The sequence below is a fragment of the Hetaerina americana genome, unplaced genomic scaffold (assembly GCF_022747635.1).
Source record: "Hetaerina americana unplaced genomic scaffold, ioHetAmer1.1.p SCAF_3, whole genome shotgun sequence".
Lineage (NCBI taxonomy): Eukaryota > Metazoa > Arthropoda > Insecta > Odonata > Calopterygidae > Hetaerina > Hetaerina americana.
In genome coordinates this window covers 94,869,942-94,887,354 of record NW_027286874.1, presented here as the reverse complement: position 1 = coordinate 94,887,354, position 17,413 = coordinate 94,869,942, and the positions used below count along the sequence as shown (strand labels likewise).

General features: G+C 36.7%; 1 protein-coding gene across 1 annotated transcript in view; it reads left to right on the top strand.

Annotated features, from left to right (window-relative positions):
• The window catches only part of TyrRS-m (Tyrosine--tRNA ligase, mitochondrial), a 32,883-nt gene extending 17,346 nt beyond the window's left edge, over positions 1–15,537 (top strand). Inside the window, exons 7-10 of the mRNA XM_071588699.1 lie at positions 13,610–13,676; positions 13,861–14,049; positions 15,152–15,277; positions 15,425–15,537. Coding sequence (XP_071444800.1) covers positions 13,610–13,676; positions 13,861–14,049; positions 15,152–15,277; positions 15,425–15,462 — 420 coding nt within the window. The 3' untranslated portion in view covers positions 15,463–15,537. The remainder of the gene's footprint in view (positions 1–13,609; positions 13,677–13,860; positions 14,050–15,151; positions 15,278–15,424) is intronic.
• The last annotated feature ends 1,876 nt before the right edge of the window (positions 15,538–17,413 follow it).

Below are 17,413 nucleotides of genomic sequence, written 5' to 3'. Positions count from 1 at the left end.
TGAGGATGATCAGTTTGGGTCGAGGAAGAGGAGAGGAACATGTAATGCCATAGCAGTAATGAGGTCACAATAGAAAGGAGCTTAGGGTACAATTAGGATGCATTTTTATGTTTCATATATTTTGAGTAAGTATTTATTAGTATGAATTGGGTTGAATCAATGGCTGTCTTGCAGAAGATGGGAGTAGATTAGAAGGATAAGCAACTTATCAGTAGCCTGTATAAATCTCAGATGGCTCAGGTGTGTGTCGCAGGTAGAAAGTCAGGATGGACAGTGTTCAGAAGAGGAGTAAGACAGAGGTGCCCATTATCACTCATGCTTTTTTATGTATAACCACAGTAGTCAACCCAAAGGTTAGTGTAATGGGTAATGCCAGAGCTCACTTAGTGCTAAGTTTAATGTGAAATTTGTGCATTTGGGTAGGGGAGCCAGTTTCTTTCCATTTGAAAACTCTGGTTGCCCAGGAAGATCTAGTACGTGAAAAATCACTTGGGTAAGGTGAAGCTGAGAGTGCCCAGAGGTATCACCTGGAATTGAACTTGGGCCCACCAGCCAGTTTAGAGCCCAGTGCTCTATCCCCTGGGCTACCTCACCCCCTCTTGGTGTATACTACCTTGAACAAAAAGTTCCCGGAATAACCACCGTGTGGCGCTCCCATCGTTCCGATTTGAGTTCTGTTTTTTTTTGTTAAATTGGTACATCTGTTGTTGATATTCCCTTTAAATCTTAGTGTCATAACTTGACATTTGCAAAAGTTACGGTCGGTTTTCGGTATGTCCATCAGTGCTTCCTGCGATTTTTCCATTACTTCCTCTCGGCTGCTAAAACGCGTTCCCCGTAATGGTTTTTTAACTCGATTGAACAGAAAGAAGTCACAGGGAGCCAAATCAGGTGAATTCGGTGGCTGTTGGATGGTATTTGTTGCATTTTTCGTCAAAAAATTACGAATAATGATAGCACTGTGCGACGGTGCGTTATCATGGTGCAAAATCCACGAGTTTTCTGCCCACATTTCTGGTCTCTTTCGGCGAATTGCTTCACGCAAACGTCTCATAACGCCCAAATAATACTCTTTGTTTACTGTCTGGCCTTCTGGCAAAAATTCATGATGCACTACACCGTTGTAATCCATGAAAACCGTCAGCATTGCCTTCTTTTTTGACTGAAAACGACGTGGTTTTTTTGGTCTCGGCTCATTTGGTGAACGCCATTCACTTGCCTGATGTCTGGATTGCGTGTCGTACTCATAAACCCACGTCTCGTCTCCAGTAATGATCCTTTTGATGAATGTGGGATCGGATTCAGCCTCGCAAATCATGTCTTTTGCGACGTCAACACGGTCTCTTTTTTGCATGAAATTGAGGTCTTTCGGCACCAACTTTGCTGCTACACGACGGAAACCCAAATCATTAACCACAATGTCTTGGGCGGATCCATAGGCAATGTTCAAGTCCTCCGCTATTTCTCTGATGGTTAATTTGCGGTTATTGACCAACATTTCTTTTACTTTATCAATTTTTTCTCCGACTTTCGATGTCGATGGTCTGCCACTGCGTTCATCATCTTCGATTGACTCACGACCACTTCTGAACCGCTCGTGCCACTGGTAAACGACCGTTTTTTTTAGAGAATCGTTGCCGAAACACTTTTCCAACATTTCCAACGTCCGTGCGCCACTAAATCCGTTTTTTACGCAAAATTTAATACAAGTTCGTTGTTGCAAATTTAAATCCATTTCTGAAATTGTAAAAAATCGCCAACACACACAGAGATAGATGTACTCTTGGCTACGTAACTTTTGCAAATGTCAAGTTATGACACTAAGATTTAAAGGGAATATCAACAACAGATGTACCAATTTAACAAAAAAAACAGAACTCAAATCGGAACGATGGGAGCGCCACACGGTGGTTATTCCGGGAACTTTTTGATCAAGGTAGTATGTGGAGGAAATTGTAAAAGTGTAATGGGAAGAACAGAATAGGACTGAAAGTTGATGGGAAATTCATAAATTCAATCAAATTTGCAGCTGATCAAGCTATAGTTAGTCAGCCAGTCAAGGGGTTACAAACATTGCTGACTGGATTAGATTTTAGTGTGTTAGATATGAGATAAGAGTCAATATAAGCAAAACAAAGTTTATGGAATTTGCAAGAAAGAGGAAAGGTAAGTTAATTGTTGAATTAGGAGGGCAAAAACTGGAGCAGGTGGAGCAGTTATCTATCTTGGTAGTGTTTTGGTCCAAGGTGGTCTAAGTAGTGGTGGTATAAGAAGATGATTGCATTAGACATAGAAACTACTGCAAGGAGGGAGTAGATGGCAGAAAAATTGATTAAGGAGGCTAAGAAAGGATCAGTGAAAACAATGATATGGAGTGGGGTTTTGCATGGATTGGGAATATGGCATTCGAAGCAAGATGATAGGCATGAATTGGAGACTTCTGAGATGTGGGTTTGAAGAAGGATGGAAAGGAAAACAAATGAGGAAGTACCAAACATGGTGGGGGAGACAGGGTTGTTGGGAGATGTATAAAAAAGTTAAGGAAAGTGGCTGCAGAGCATTTTGATTGGTTATAGAATGTTAAAGATTGTGATAGAGGGGAAAATGTTGTACTAGTGAGTTAGGGAGAGGGACTTGTTGGATTAAATGAAGGGGTAAGAATGTATGTCGAATTGAAGAATAGTTGATTTCTGTATGGGATGTCAGGTTTTGTTGTGTTTGGCAAGGCCTAGAAATTAGGACATGTATGGTCTGTGTCCAACCAAAACTTGCCATAAATGTTAAATTGCCAAATAATAATAATAACAAAAACCCTACATCTCAACATCTCATGTTGTGAATACTTGAACCAAACACTACCTACATCATTGTTTAAGATAAAATCATGTACCTTTTAATTGCCTTTGTAGACAGAAGTTGAGGCCATTCAAAGAAAATTAACCTTTCTGAAATGAATTTGTAGAACAAATATAGTTCAGCATATTGGATTGTAACAGTTCATGTCCCTAAATATGTAATTTCTGTGTCATTTAATTCCATTGATTCTGCTAGTTTTAACTCTCGATTGTAAGTTTTACTCCAATTGATTCGTAATTCAGCTAAATAATTAGCATACAATTCCTGATTGAACTTTGCGATGTGGTTTCAGATATTGATTTGTAGATGCCCGAGTTCCTTTTCTTTTGAATGATGACTTGGTCAAAAAATTATAGGAATAATTCTTCCAATGCGATTTTTTTTCAATTTTCCAAATTTCTATCTCCTTTCTTATTGATTTATTTGCTCTGCCAATATAAACTTGAAGAAAATTTTTATTCCTTATCAGAGCTCAATTATGGTATACTGGTGATTAAATTATGGAGAGACTGAATGCACGATGTTTACAGTGCTATCTCAATGTCCTCTTTATCATGAATGCATCGAAATCCATTAAAACAATGCCATTATTAAACATAACGAGATTGAACTTATTCATGTTCAGTGTGGGGGGAATCCTGTATTGATAGAATTCAGACCTGTAACCATAAGATTAGTCAAGGTCATTACCTCAATGTTACTGAGGCTGGCAGTATTGAGGATGCTGACCTCTTGTGTTAAGTTTCCATTATTCAATCCATGAGTTAAAATCATTTATCCTCTGATCCTAATCTTGGATCTTGTCTGATCTGATTCTAATTTTGAATCCTGCCTTGAATATTTTCTCATTTTAATTCTTATAGTATTCAATTAATAAAATTTTCATGAATCTAGTAGTTATGTATGCCCCTGAGATTTTAAATTCATGATCACTTATTAGTGGTGATCGTGCTGAGAGGTAAATGTGACATTTAGTTTTCTGCCAAGCACAGACATTTGTAAAAATTAGCATTAATTCATTTGGAGTGCTAGAGCACTATGTAAATTCAAAATAATAGGTCTTCACAATACCTATTTTTTCCTCTTTTCGTTTACTATTAGCTTGACAAAATAGACTACTGCTAATAGGTGAATGTTCAATTAGGTTTTCTGTAAAATAAAGTTGTAGGCATTTTTAAAAACATGCTATTCAAATGCTGTCAAAAGAACCCCACTTACTTTTTTGCCTTTTCCTGATCCTTGTTGCTTTACTAGTGGTGCTTGCCATGACTATGCTGTTTTGAAGCTACAATAAGTATTGTATATTTAAAGGTTCTCAACATTTGATATTTCAATACTAATGAAAAAATATAGTAATTTATAATAGTTATTTGTGTTTAAAAGCATAGTGGCTGACATCGTGGAACTTATGGGAAGTATATTAAGTATGATCCCAGATCATGAGGCTTCCCTTGTCATTGTAACAGATCTAAGGTTTCCTTTTGTAAAACCTTTATCTATTATCTAATGTAACATGAAAGTTCCTTGGAGTTTCTCATTACCATCTATGTTACGAGTATATACAAAGAAACGGCATGTATAAGAAATAAAAAAAACACAGTAATCAACCCGAATAAGAAATAGCAGGTATAAAAAATTCTGTATTAAAAAAGTGTCTTATTCTTCGACTTAGCTAAAAACTGGTCCGAGTTATTTTTCTTTAAATGACTGCCTAGTTTGAGTATATTATTCTAGGAAGTTTATGGGAAATTAAATTAGAGTGAGAACTTTAAATAATAATGCATCAACTCTAAAGCACAAAAATTTACCGAAAGTAATTTTGTCCATTCCATTTCTTTGCTAGTCCCTCTAACTTTGAAAACAATTACAATTTTTCATCCTTAAACTAATTTTTTTGTCTTCATGTTAAATTTGATGTACATTTAGGAACTTAAAAAAACCACACATCAAGAGTGTATAAACAAATATATCGAAGTCTCCAGTCCTAATGGTTTTCAAGATATTGCTCACTCTTTGGCAGCCACCCTGGCTGCCAAAGTCATGAATTGCACTTCAAATTGGTTAACCACTCACCATATTCTCCAGATCAGGCTCCCAGAACTTTTTCTTGTTTCTTAACCTTAAAGTATTGCTAGGAGGACAGATTTTTGTTGAACGTGGAGCTTATTTTGTGCATAAACACCTATTTTGCAGAGGATGTCAACAACTATTTGGAAGGGTTAAAAAAGTTGGAGCATTGCCTGAAGAAGTTTATCATCATAACAGGAGACTATGTTGAAAAATAATAATAAATTTGAGGAAAAATGTCTCATTTATTTGTTAGGTTGGAAACTTTTCACACTACCCTTGTATGCTTAAATCCCATACTACATGTTACAATAAGTCATTATTTAGCTCTTCATATTTTCTACTTTGCTCGATTCTATCCAAAATGCCTATTCTCTTCCTTGCTCTATATTGCTTTCCCAAAATTCTCCCTTCTGTTACTGTCTCCAGCACCCCATTGCATCTCCGTATCTTTTGCATGCTTATCATAATTAATATTAGTAAAATGCATGGTAAAAATTGCTACATAGAATATATAATGCTCCTTAAAGTGAAATATTTAATCCTGTTTAGAAGCATTATTTCATTTTTCTAAATTTCATTTTGAAGATAAATTTCCATGTGGATAGTGGCTTGGATAATTGTTGCTGTTTCACTTGTTTTTGATAATATTTTTTTTTAATTGAGAAATATATGGGGTTAATGTTATGGCAGCACCAACCCACAAACCTTGAACTGTGAGGTCTGAATTTGAGAGGTCAAAAAATTGGAGGTGGGATAAAACTGAAATATTTTGTCAACTGGTTGCAATGATGCCATGGTTAACCACTGACTGGATTCCCTATGTACATCAAGATATTTAAGGTGCTGCACCAGGTTAACACAGACTGGTGATTAACTCTTATATCTATATATCATAAGTCAAGAAATCTAAAACTTGCTCTACACTGATAGGATTATGATAATCTAGCACTAATGACTAATCATTGAGACAACAAATTAAATGTAGCTGAAACTTAAGGAGTACATATGGTAAAAGGTTAATCAAAAAGGTTTGGCAACATTCTAAGGAGTTTGTTTACTATCTCACAGGATAACTGAAAGGAGGACCTCTATGAGGGGCCCCTAAGGCACTTAGACCTTTGTGCCATCCACCTGGTTGTCTTAACCATCAGAGTCCTCTGACCTTACTGAAGGTCACCATGCCCTTTGGGTAAGTTCTGAACAAGTCAAGGCTCCAAGTATGGTGACACTAGATGGTGACTCTGTATCCTGGCAAGTGCAGGGTGTTCGCACAAAATATGGGGTGTGGTTCCTCACACCATCTGCACATCAGAGAATCCTCGTATCATTTTCAGAGGATGCTCTCTCCAAGCATCATTTCCAACAAACAAGCTGTCATTTCCCATTTTCAAGTGAACATGATGGACATCAGATACAGACAATTGAGGTTAAAGAATGAAAGTTATTATTACTTCTAATTTTTTTAGAAAATCTTTCTTTAGGTCTCCTACAAACGTTAGGTTTTGTTGTCTTCATAATAGTCTGAGCCTCTGTTGGGGTGGTGCACCAGTGTTGTAGTTAACTTTACATAGTAACTCAAGTACATCTGCCTAAGTTCAATTAGCGGATCTTGATATTTAATCTATTTTTCCATCTTCTTTGCATCCATGTTCATTTCAGCTAGAGCTGAAAACTCAATCACAAGCATGGAATGCATAAGATCATCATGGAGAATTATATCAGACTTTTTTGATAACAACAGTCTAGTGATGGGATGGAATAATTCCACCAGATAGTATTGTTAGCACATATGATGAGTCCCTGAACCAGCTTCTACTGAATGCTAAAGTTCTATGTGATGCTATGAAGATGATTTCATGCCAGGCTTGCATGGTAAGAATGAAATTGGTAATTTCAGGCTAGACTTAGTGGAACTAATCTTGTTACTTCGTAAGGTTTGATTAGGTTGATACATTGTGGTAAATTCCAATTATCCATGGCATGATAAAGTCTAAGGCATGCATTATGGAGTGGATTATTTTTTGTGGGGCCATAACTTGGCACCAGCAATTCAGCAAAATTGGGCCGGAGCTGTTTCCAGATTAGTGTCCTTAAGTTCCAGTTGTATTGAAAGAATTTCAATGATTAATTGTTATAAGCTAAGTGATAATGACCCTATGAGTGTGCAGCTAGTTTTATAATTCTTTACTGATGATGTATGTGTATGAATTTATGAACAGAAATCTGTGTTAACCTGGTAGAGTGCCTTAAATCTCATAAAAAATGTGTATATGGAATCCAGGTATTTGGTTAACCCAAGCATTTTTGCAACTGGAGTGCATTAGTATTTCAGGCAAATTCAATGAACTGCAGGAGATGCTATGATGGTAATTTTTAACAGAGTATTGCAGTTTTGCTCCAACCTTTTAGACCTTCTAAAGGCTGTACGATCTGAGTTATGCTGTTTAACCCTCTTAGTGCGGCGGGCCGATATATCGGCTCTTGCATAGGCTATTGTTTAAATCGCTGTAACTTATGGTTTTTTCTTTAATAATTTATGGTTTTTTTGCTATCGATAGGGTGAATTCCATACAATCATAGAACACATTTTTTAATTTCTAATTAGCAATTTTAAATGCTTTTCAAAAAGTATAATTCTTACTATAATTTTACGTTTAGTTTTGTCAGCCTAATTGTCCACTCGTTTTTTTCTGAGTGGTCTTTCCACTATAAAAAGCCACTGAAAGGCTACTAATCTGTTTTCATCTGTATCATCTCTTGAATGTATTATGGTGGGGTGGTGTTGATATATAACTGCTTATTCAGACTTTGTTGATACGATGGAAATGAGAGCACTGCTTTGCAATCATTTTGGTTTCTCTTGCCGCCCATCCTATCTAATCATTTGCGCCCTGTGAATTGGATTACATTGTCAGCAGTTCTCTGTGAGTTAGAACTTCGTTTTTTTTTCTGCATTTAGATTGTAAGCACATTGCCGCAGTCTCAAGGAAAGGGGAAAAGTCCCAATTTGACTCAGTGAGATCAGCCTTTTCAACAAAATCGTCCTATGCAGAGGCTGACAAAAAAAATTGCAATTCACTGGTTTTTCTTTATTTATTTATAATTTTTTCTACAGGCTTTTTTGATTCTTTCTTATATTTAAATATGGTAGTTTTATTAAAAAATGTTTAAAAAAAAATATAAGTATTGTGTCTAAAAATCGAAATATTATTGCTAAAAAAATATTCTTCAAATTTATAATACTGTAATAATTACATTTATTTTTCAGATGATGTAAATGTATAACATCATTATTAACTACAATATTTTATTTTAAAATAAAAAAACTGCATATGGATATCTAAACAAATAACTTCATAATGTTTTTTTTCCTAAGGTGATACATTTTCTTAAATTTCCTTTCGCACTTCTCACTAGTACCCCTGGAATCCCCACCGCACTAAGAGGGTTAATGATATCCTCATTTCACATATTTCATAATAAAGACATCAGCATGTGAAATGGTACAATTTTGGTATAATGGGTTAGTGGTTGTTGAAAGAGATGCTTGACCAACTTTGCAATCACATGGGGATGAGCTGGTAAAGTGGCTTGTGTACAAGCTTCTCACCCTGTTGGCCTGGGTTCAAATCCCAGTCGTGTCAGAGTTTTTCAGAGGCATCTTGCACCCTAGTTTGGCACTATATGATCCATGTAGCTTCAAGTGGAGTATACCATTTATCAGAAGTGATGTTAAGCTGTGGATCCCTTGATGTCTATTGTTACGAGTAGGTTAATGCTAATACCAGGTTTTTCTCCACCCTTCACACATTCCCTGAACATCCTATCCATACCAAATTACCCACTTCCCCTAAAGAAGGACATGGCCTTTGATGTTGGTTGCCTCCCTCTGGGCTACTATTATGGCGAATATTTATAGCTATCCAAGATGGCTTGGCAAGTAGCATTGGTTTCTACGAGGGCAATTCGAAAAGTAAGGTCTCCAATTGTTTTTCATGAAAAATCAAATTTATTCTCAACTTTGTGTGCATCTTAGAAAAGGCTGAGAATTTAGCTATTTTTCTACATAGTTGCCTTGATGATCAATCACTTTTTGCATCGTTGTAACCAGCTTTTTAATACCGGCGTCTTGCCTATCTCCCGCCACGTCATGAAGCCAACTGACGACTGCTTTTTGCACTTCCTCGTCTGACTTGAATTTCTGTTCTCCTAGGTGTTTTTGAGAGCGGGAAACAAGTGGTAGTCGCTGGGGGCAACGTCTGGGCTGTAAGGGGGGTGGTTGATGATATGCCAGCCGAATTCATTGAGCAGGGTGGTTGTTTGATGTGACACATGTGGACGTGCATTGTCATGATGCAAACACACTCCTTTGGTGAGACACCTTGTTGTAACCGAGGACCTTTGGCACAATATTCTGCACAGAGAAGTAGCCACTCTTCATGAAGACCTTCCTTTATCTGAAGAAGGGTAATTCTCCAGTTATTGCACTCCATCTCATCAATTGGAGCCCCCATTGATTCCGGCTAACTCCACTCGACTAACGACTGCTGCTCATCGTGGACCTTTTCCCGGCAATCAAAAAACTTCCTGCACCACTTCTGCATGTTTTTGATGTCCATACACTTCTCACCGTACACTTCCACTAAATGGCGATGAATTTATGTTGGAGAAGCAGTCATCAGTTGGCTTTGCGACGCGGCGGGAGAAAAGTACGACACCGGTATTAAAAAGCTGCTTAAAAGGATGCAAAAAGTGAGTGATCGTCAAGGCGACTATGTAGAAAAATAGCTAAATGCTCAACCTTTCCAACGATATATGCAAAGTTGAGAATAAATTTGATTTTTCATGAAAAAAATAGGGGACCTTACTTTTCGAATCGCCCTTGTATATATACAGTATACCTCTAGACTTGGGAAATCTGGGTCTTTGACTAAGATATGCCAATCTACAATGTTGAATAATGCTCAGTTGTTATGGATGCCACGTATTCCTCTGTACTTGCTCATGAAAACTCATACAAGGCCTGTCCCAAAAGTAGTAGGACTGAGTTGTTTAAAAAAATTAATGCCAGAATCGATAAATTCACTCAAAAGTCTTCAAAGTAGCACCCTTGTGTGTCCACACACCGCTGCCAGTAAGTTTTGTACAACTCGTATGCCTTCTGGAAGGCAGCGTCAGAATGCTGTTAAGCTCCCCTCATCACAGCCTGTTGTAATGCTTCCACCAAGCCGTGGTGACATCTTTTCAGCACAGATCACTTTTAGGGATGCCACGTTCATCAGTAATCATGTAAACACTCAATCTGCGATCCCTGTCGCACAAAGCCTTCATTCTTGCAAGATTTTTATCACTTTTTGTGGTCGAAGGGCATCTTGAATGTTTGTCGTTTTCAACTTCTTTTTTACCCTCCCGAAGCAACTTGTGCCACTCAAAAACACTATCTACCCATGGTGTTATCACCATCAGCTGCCTTGAGCATGTCTTGAATCTCTTTCCTGGTTTTCCTGAGTTTCACACATAATTTGATGGTGTATTCCTTTTCAAATAACTGGTTCATGATGAAACTTAGTGAGGTCATGTTATGGAGGTTTCACAAATGAATGATCTGCATTCTACGAAGGCTGGAACCAACTGCCACTAGCCTCTAGTCTTTCCTGAGACTCACCTCCCTTGAACCCAGCCAGAGAAACTGTTACCCAGCCATCTGTCTATCCAGATAATAACATGCTACTTTTGGGACTGACTTTGTATAAATATTTTTGAGATCTTTTGTTTCTTAAGGTGGACTTCACTAGCTTTAATTATCTTTAAAAAACAATGTCACAGGAGGTGCTGTGCTGCAATGTCCAGTCAATCTAGTTGATCGTCAATCCTAGCCCGCTTCCCTGTGAAACCTTGGCCAACTATGCGACAGGGTCAATCTGTAAGGTATATAGGCATGGTGTTGCTGGAGATCAGACCGTCATTTGGAACCTTCTCAGATGAGAAGACTTGCGCTACACTCTTCATCAAAGTGAGAAAAGTTATTTCCATCAATGGGTTGCACATTGCAGGTGGATGGTCACTCATTTGTTCAATCTGAATTACATCCCTGTGTCTTCATTGTCATTTTGTATGGTGTCCAGAGAGAAATAGAATTCATTTGCCATCCAGACCTTAAGGTTATCTATGGAAAAGAAATAGGTGATTGTACGTTTCCTGTGGGGAGGGATACCACCCAGGTATTCCATTCCACATATTAACGTGAGTGAGAGTGAGTTTGTGGGAGACAAATAACAGGATGAGGCTCAAGATATTGCCTAGGTAGATTCCATAGCATTGCATTGCGAGCTCTGTTAAAAAAGTCTATTCTACAGTTGGAGGGAACAGGCAGGTTTTCTAGAATAATAATGAGAGTTCCATATAAGGCATCTGAATGAACTTTCATCATCTGCAACATGGTGATGAATAGCTCATGTGAAGTGATGCATGCATTTCAGTATCTGATAATTTTTTATTGTATTGTTATGACGCCTTTATCAGGCCTATACACCTATCAATGGGCAAGTTGCCCTGGTATCCTGTGATGCCTCTCTGACGCTCTGATCATAAATCTCATACCACACTGGTTATGTCAGGCGGGAAGCTCATTTGAGATGAATTTATCATCATCATCTTGGGTTTTTCTGTTGTGTGGCAGACTGTCACGTTTGACCTCCCAAGTCTTCCTATCCTGAGCCATTCTCTTGATTTTTTCATATTTTATCCTGGTACTAACCTTGTCCAACACCATATATCTCTTTCTTCCTCTTTCTCTTTTCCCTTCTATCATTCTCTAACACAGCCTTCAACAATCACTCACTTCTCATACAATACACCAACCAATTCATCTTTTGAAATGAAATGAAATTATTGACTTTGTAATTCCACACACTTTCCACCAAAAAAACAATTCATCTTTATTTTATTGAATTTTCTTGCGAATTGTCTCCCTTCTCCAACCCTTCATAGCATCTCATTCTTCACTCTATCCTACTATCTAATTCCTTCCATCCTCCTTCAGATCCAAGTTTCAAAGATGCATGTACTCTCTTCACTTAATCGTTCCTCAAAGTCCATGTTTCTGCTCTGTACAACATTACTCCCCGGATATAGCATTTTGCAAGTCTCTTTCTCAGTTCCTTTTTCGGGCATCATCCTCATCTAACACCCCTTCCCATTCCAATATCATCTGTCAACTAACCTCCTGTTCTTACTCTGGTTTACTGAGATAAAAGTCTTTAATCAGTCTTCTTCCCTCCAATCAATCCCATTCTTTTTCTGAATCACCATTAATTTGTCCCATCTAACTCAGTCAAAAGCTTTCTCTAAGTCATTGTGTAATAACATACACTTTTTTTTGTTTCTTTTGTTCATTACTCTTAACGGACCTATTGCATCTCTTGTACCTTCACCTCATCTGAATCCATGTTGTTATTCTCTCATCCCACTTTTTAGTTTCCCATGCAATCTTCTATTAATCAGTTTTTAAACTATTTTCGCCTCATGTGATATCAGGCTTATCATTTTGTGTTCCTCACATTTCTTGGTATTTTTCTTTTCTATCAGAATCATTACATTTTCCTTGAAGTCTTTAGGCCATTGTCCCTTTGTAAATCTCTTTACTCAAATGTTTTAATTCTTTTTTCCTTTCTTATTGAGTGCTTTCAATATTTTGACTGGAATTCCATCAACTCCTGTTGCTTTCCCATTTCTCATCTCTTTTATGATAAAGTAAATGGCTTGTATATAGTGTTGAGGCAGGTAAATGGACTTAAGATCTTTGGATTGGACAGGTCTCCCTTTTTCATGTCTCTCAGTAATCCAAGGTGATATATTTTCTCATTTTGTAAAAAAGAATTTAAAGATTGTGGAGAAGTATTCGTGGGTAGATATAAATCTATTCCAGCAGAAGTTATTCACTGCATCCATTCATTCCTGTTGATGAAAAATTCGCTTTGCCAAAGAACGTCTTCACATTACATTTCATGACTGAAAGTGGTCCATCTACATCATATACGTGGCAGTCACAGTACTCTTTAACAGAGAGCTGTTGAGGAGTTGGAGTGTTTCCATTGAATGGCTTTGAAGTCTCATAGATGACCTTCCATTAACCTTTGGAGCAGATGTTGGGGATGGATTCTTAACATCTGCTTGTCTGGTCTGCATGACCTTGGCCTCAGGATTAATTAGCCTACTCATTGCTTATTCCTCTCAAAGGTGACATTTTGGTAGAAGGCTAGTACTTATCCCATAGCATAGACCAGAGGCTGTCCGGAGGCGGAAAGTCTCTGCCTATGTACATCTGTGAAGCCATTCCTTAAGGAAAGCTGTTTTTCCCCTCGAGGAAATCTGTGGGTTTATATTTCTCTCTCTATAAATTGTCTCATCATAGGGCATTACACCTTGCAGTTATACTTTTGAGTGAGAGTTGATCTACCCTATGCTATACCCACCTTTTTGGTTTTCCTCAGTAAATGAGACATCACATTAGGAGATGTAATGGCTGATGCCTGTGAAAAAAACATTTGAGTGGTGGTGTACTTATGTGATTGTATTGCTGGTTGAGAGTTGTCTTGTTTTGCAGCTGTGTGGTGAAGTTGGACAGATTTTTTTGAAAGAGTTACATTATTATTATGACGTATAGTTTTCCTCTTAATTTCAGGCTAACCCAGAATTGTGGCTTGCCCAGAAAAAGTTAGCAGACAATGTTACACTTTTAGTCCATGGAGGTAAGTCATATTCTTAAATATTGATAGTGAAATTGTTCAGTCACATATTTCTAAAATCCAATTTGTTTGAGCATGCAATGCTGCTTTAAGTGTACTGACACTTAATGTTGGATGTTTGTATCTGAGATGTTCAAATATTTACTGTTTAATTAACTGTTTTACTACAAAATCTCTCTTATTTTAGAGGAAGGGCTGAAATCAGCACTACTGGCTACATCTGCCCTTTATGACAAGAATCTCGAGTCTTTGGCTTGTTTGAACTCTGATGATATTTCAACAATATTTCATGGAGCTGCAAAATCACAAATATTATTAAGGCCTGGGATGACAACTTTTAATTTAGCCATGGAAGCTGGTTGTTTTGCTAATGAAAGTTAGTATAAAATACTCTTCTAATATTTATAAGGGGGTAAAAAATAGTATGCGTAGTAAATGATGATTTAGCATGGAATTCATCTATGCTCTTTGAATCTTAAAGCTTTTGTTTCTCAGGAAAATTTTATCTTATATTTCCATGGGCTTTAGAAGATAATAATATTATTTATTTATTTGATAGATCATCATGCTTCATTCATAATTTATGGGGCACATCAGGAAAAATCAAGTCAATAATCATCATTACATGTTATAATTTGCATTACAGAAACTTTTACCCGATAAAACACTTGTAGCTGGTATGAAAAAGTTATTTCAACAATATTTCTTCATTTAATGCATATCAGATATTTATTATACTATCTGGAGGAAACCAGGACTGATGCCATTAGCATGCTTGAGGGTTTTACATGAAAGTCATTGCTTCTGCTAGTTTTGTGTGAATGGATGCTATTATTCATGATGAAATTGGTTGACAATAGTTTCTTCGAATTTGTTGTCTGGATTCAGCCACTGTTAAACACCCCATTTAAACAGTAATGCACTTCTCTGTTGGCTAGATGTTGATGATGTGTTTATGATATCTAGCTTGAAAATTAAAATATGTATATTATGGGCCTACATAGTTGTTTTTCCCTAATTATAATTGAAGCAGTTTCATATTGTTTTTCACTTAATCCTTTTTCTCATAATAGTTGAGGCTTTTTTATTATTGTATTTGCCACCATTAAGATTAGGTGAGGAATTAGATAGTTCAGAATCAGGCAGAGAAAGAAGGGCAATGGTAATTCAATCATCCTCATGCAGCCCCAAGATGAAATTCATATAAAGTACCTTCACATAGCAATATGCTGGAAGCCATTTGTAAAATTCCACCATCTTTGGAAGTCAAATTTAACCTTGTCCTAGGAAGCTACTACGTGTACGACTGCAGAATCATTGGTTCTGATTTGTGCACTAAAAGATTTATTTTTGCTCTGTAGGTCATATGAAATAACTAATAATAATTAATTCTGTGTATTCTTAGAATTAAGCTGAAACAGTTGTCACTGTTAATTGATATGTATTCTCTCCCTTTAAATATGTAAATTTACTTTCAGGTGATGCTAAGCGTATAATCTCTGCTGGGGGTTTTTATGTTAATCATCAGCGAGTAACAAATACCAATGAAATTCTTACAAAAGCTGTACATATACTTCCAAATAATATGTCATTAATTAGAGTTGGTAAGTAGTAAAAAAACATTTGACCATTAGTTTTTCCTATATGCTGTATATTAGTAGCCTAATTTAATGAAGTGCTACATACTTAATTGGATTTTGATTAATCACAATGCTGCATGTTTAATGTATTTAATTTTATCTCTTTCCTAGGCAAAAGAAACTACTACATTGTTCAATGGCTAACATGAAAGTGTAATGTACACGAAAAGTGCAAGGTGTGTGTGTGTATAATTTGTGGTTGTAATAAAGTTTAATTTACATTGTACTAAAATGTTTTATTATCATGGTATCTGCCAACCTGGAAAACTCAGGAAATTTCATTATTCTAAAAAGCTGTTTTACTTCGCAGACCTTACCCTGCATTGAGGAAAACTTAATTGATATAGCCCAGTTTGAGATAATTGTCCATGATTTACATGAAAATAAAGGTCCAAATTTGTTGCATTAGTTTGCATTCTTAGTTTTATTTTATTTTTACTACAGTATCTACTTATTGATGACTCTTGTTAAAAAATGCTTCCTTTGTTCCTCAACTTTCTGGTTGTCAAGGTGTGATTTTATTATGCTTATGAGTTATTCTATAAGGTGCATTAATAGTTTGAACTAATCCATCACCTATTTATTTATATTATCATATTTGATGTTATGGAATTGTTCCATTGTGATAATAAGATTGCTTGCAGTTTTCCATTGATTTTTTTTAAAGAATTTGTTTTGATGCATTGCATCAATTTCAAGTGATTGCTCACTCGTATGATGACATTTATGTACTTGAGTTGAAATAATAGGGTTGGGTGGATTTGGTGAGATGAATTGAGAAGCTTTTAGTGATTGTTCTTGAAACAAACCAGTGGCAGAGGGTTATTGTAAAGGTAAAGGTCAAGAGTGTGAGTAACAATATGGCTGAAAAATTGGGGTGCTGGTTTTTATGATTCTCTGAATGCTTGTTCCTCAGTCATCATGGGGGTTCAGCAGTGTTCACTGCCTGATGATCAGCCTTTAGGTTGGGCCCCAAATCCACCGCTTCTGTTGGGACTCCTAGAGTTGAGTACTAATAATATTGGCAGGAAATAATTAAAGTGGTTTCAGGTCATCTACCTTCTTCCCTTTATCAATGAATTTTTAGAGTGAAACGGCACAGATGCATTTTAATGAGGTGCTTGGGAATCATGGAAGTATTATCCCCTCCTGGAAGGTATTTTCATTATTTGTTGACTCTTGTGAAATGTCAGGCCATTTTTTCATGATTTTCATCGTAATTGTACAATTTCTTTTTTGAAGGCCATTTGACCACAAACGAAAGCCCTGTTTGTTTAAGACCATCATCATCTGGCCAGAATTGTGTAGACTAAGTTTCCTCGAGAGCAGAAGAGGCTCACATCCAGGCAGCTCTCAGGAAGAATTGTTTTCCTAAGGTCTTCAAATAAGGATAGATTGCAAAACAGTCCACTCACACTCCTACACTGCTCAATAATCATAGGTTTAAGAAGATACAATGTTGCCTGTGTCCTTTAATAGGACAGTGATTGTACAATTGAATTTGTGAAGTAAAAGCATGTTGTCTGATGGCATTGAAGTGCAAACCGTAGCTTATTTGTCAGTGGTATTGGCCACTAGATGAAGGTGCCATTAAGCTAAAATGAAGTGTAGGATAAAAATGAGATTGGATTAAAAAATAAGAGGATATGCAGTTTTGGATAGATAGTTTGCTCTTGGATTTACTTGAAGCTGAAGAAACTTTCTATGAAAAATTATTGCGAATTACAGTAGTATTGGAGAAAGTTAACCCTCCAAAAATTAAGATACAAGACCTTTAAAAAAGGAATGCTAAAACGCCTCCTGAATTTTTGATGGTAATTTTAAAATACGTACTTGGCCACAGTGGGTAATATATATACCTTTTTAACATTATGAATGTTGGCGCATATAAAATTAAAGGGACAGGATGGTTCAGTTGGTAGGGTATTGGGCCAATGACTGGGAGGCCTTGGTATGATTTTGGGTGAAATATTTGGGTATCCTCAGATTAAAACAAACTGTGACTTTTTGGTTACTAGATCTTCCATTGAAAGGAATTTATCCCCCTTGAGTTGTGTGTGTATTTCATATCCCATAGTGTAGTTCATATTGTGTGTGTTC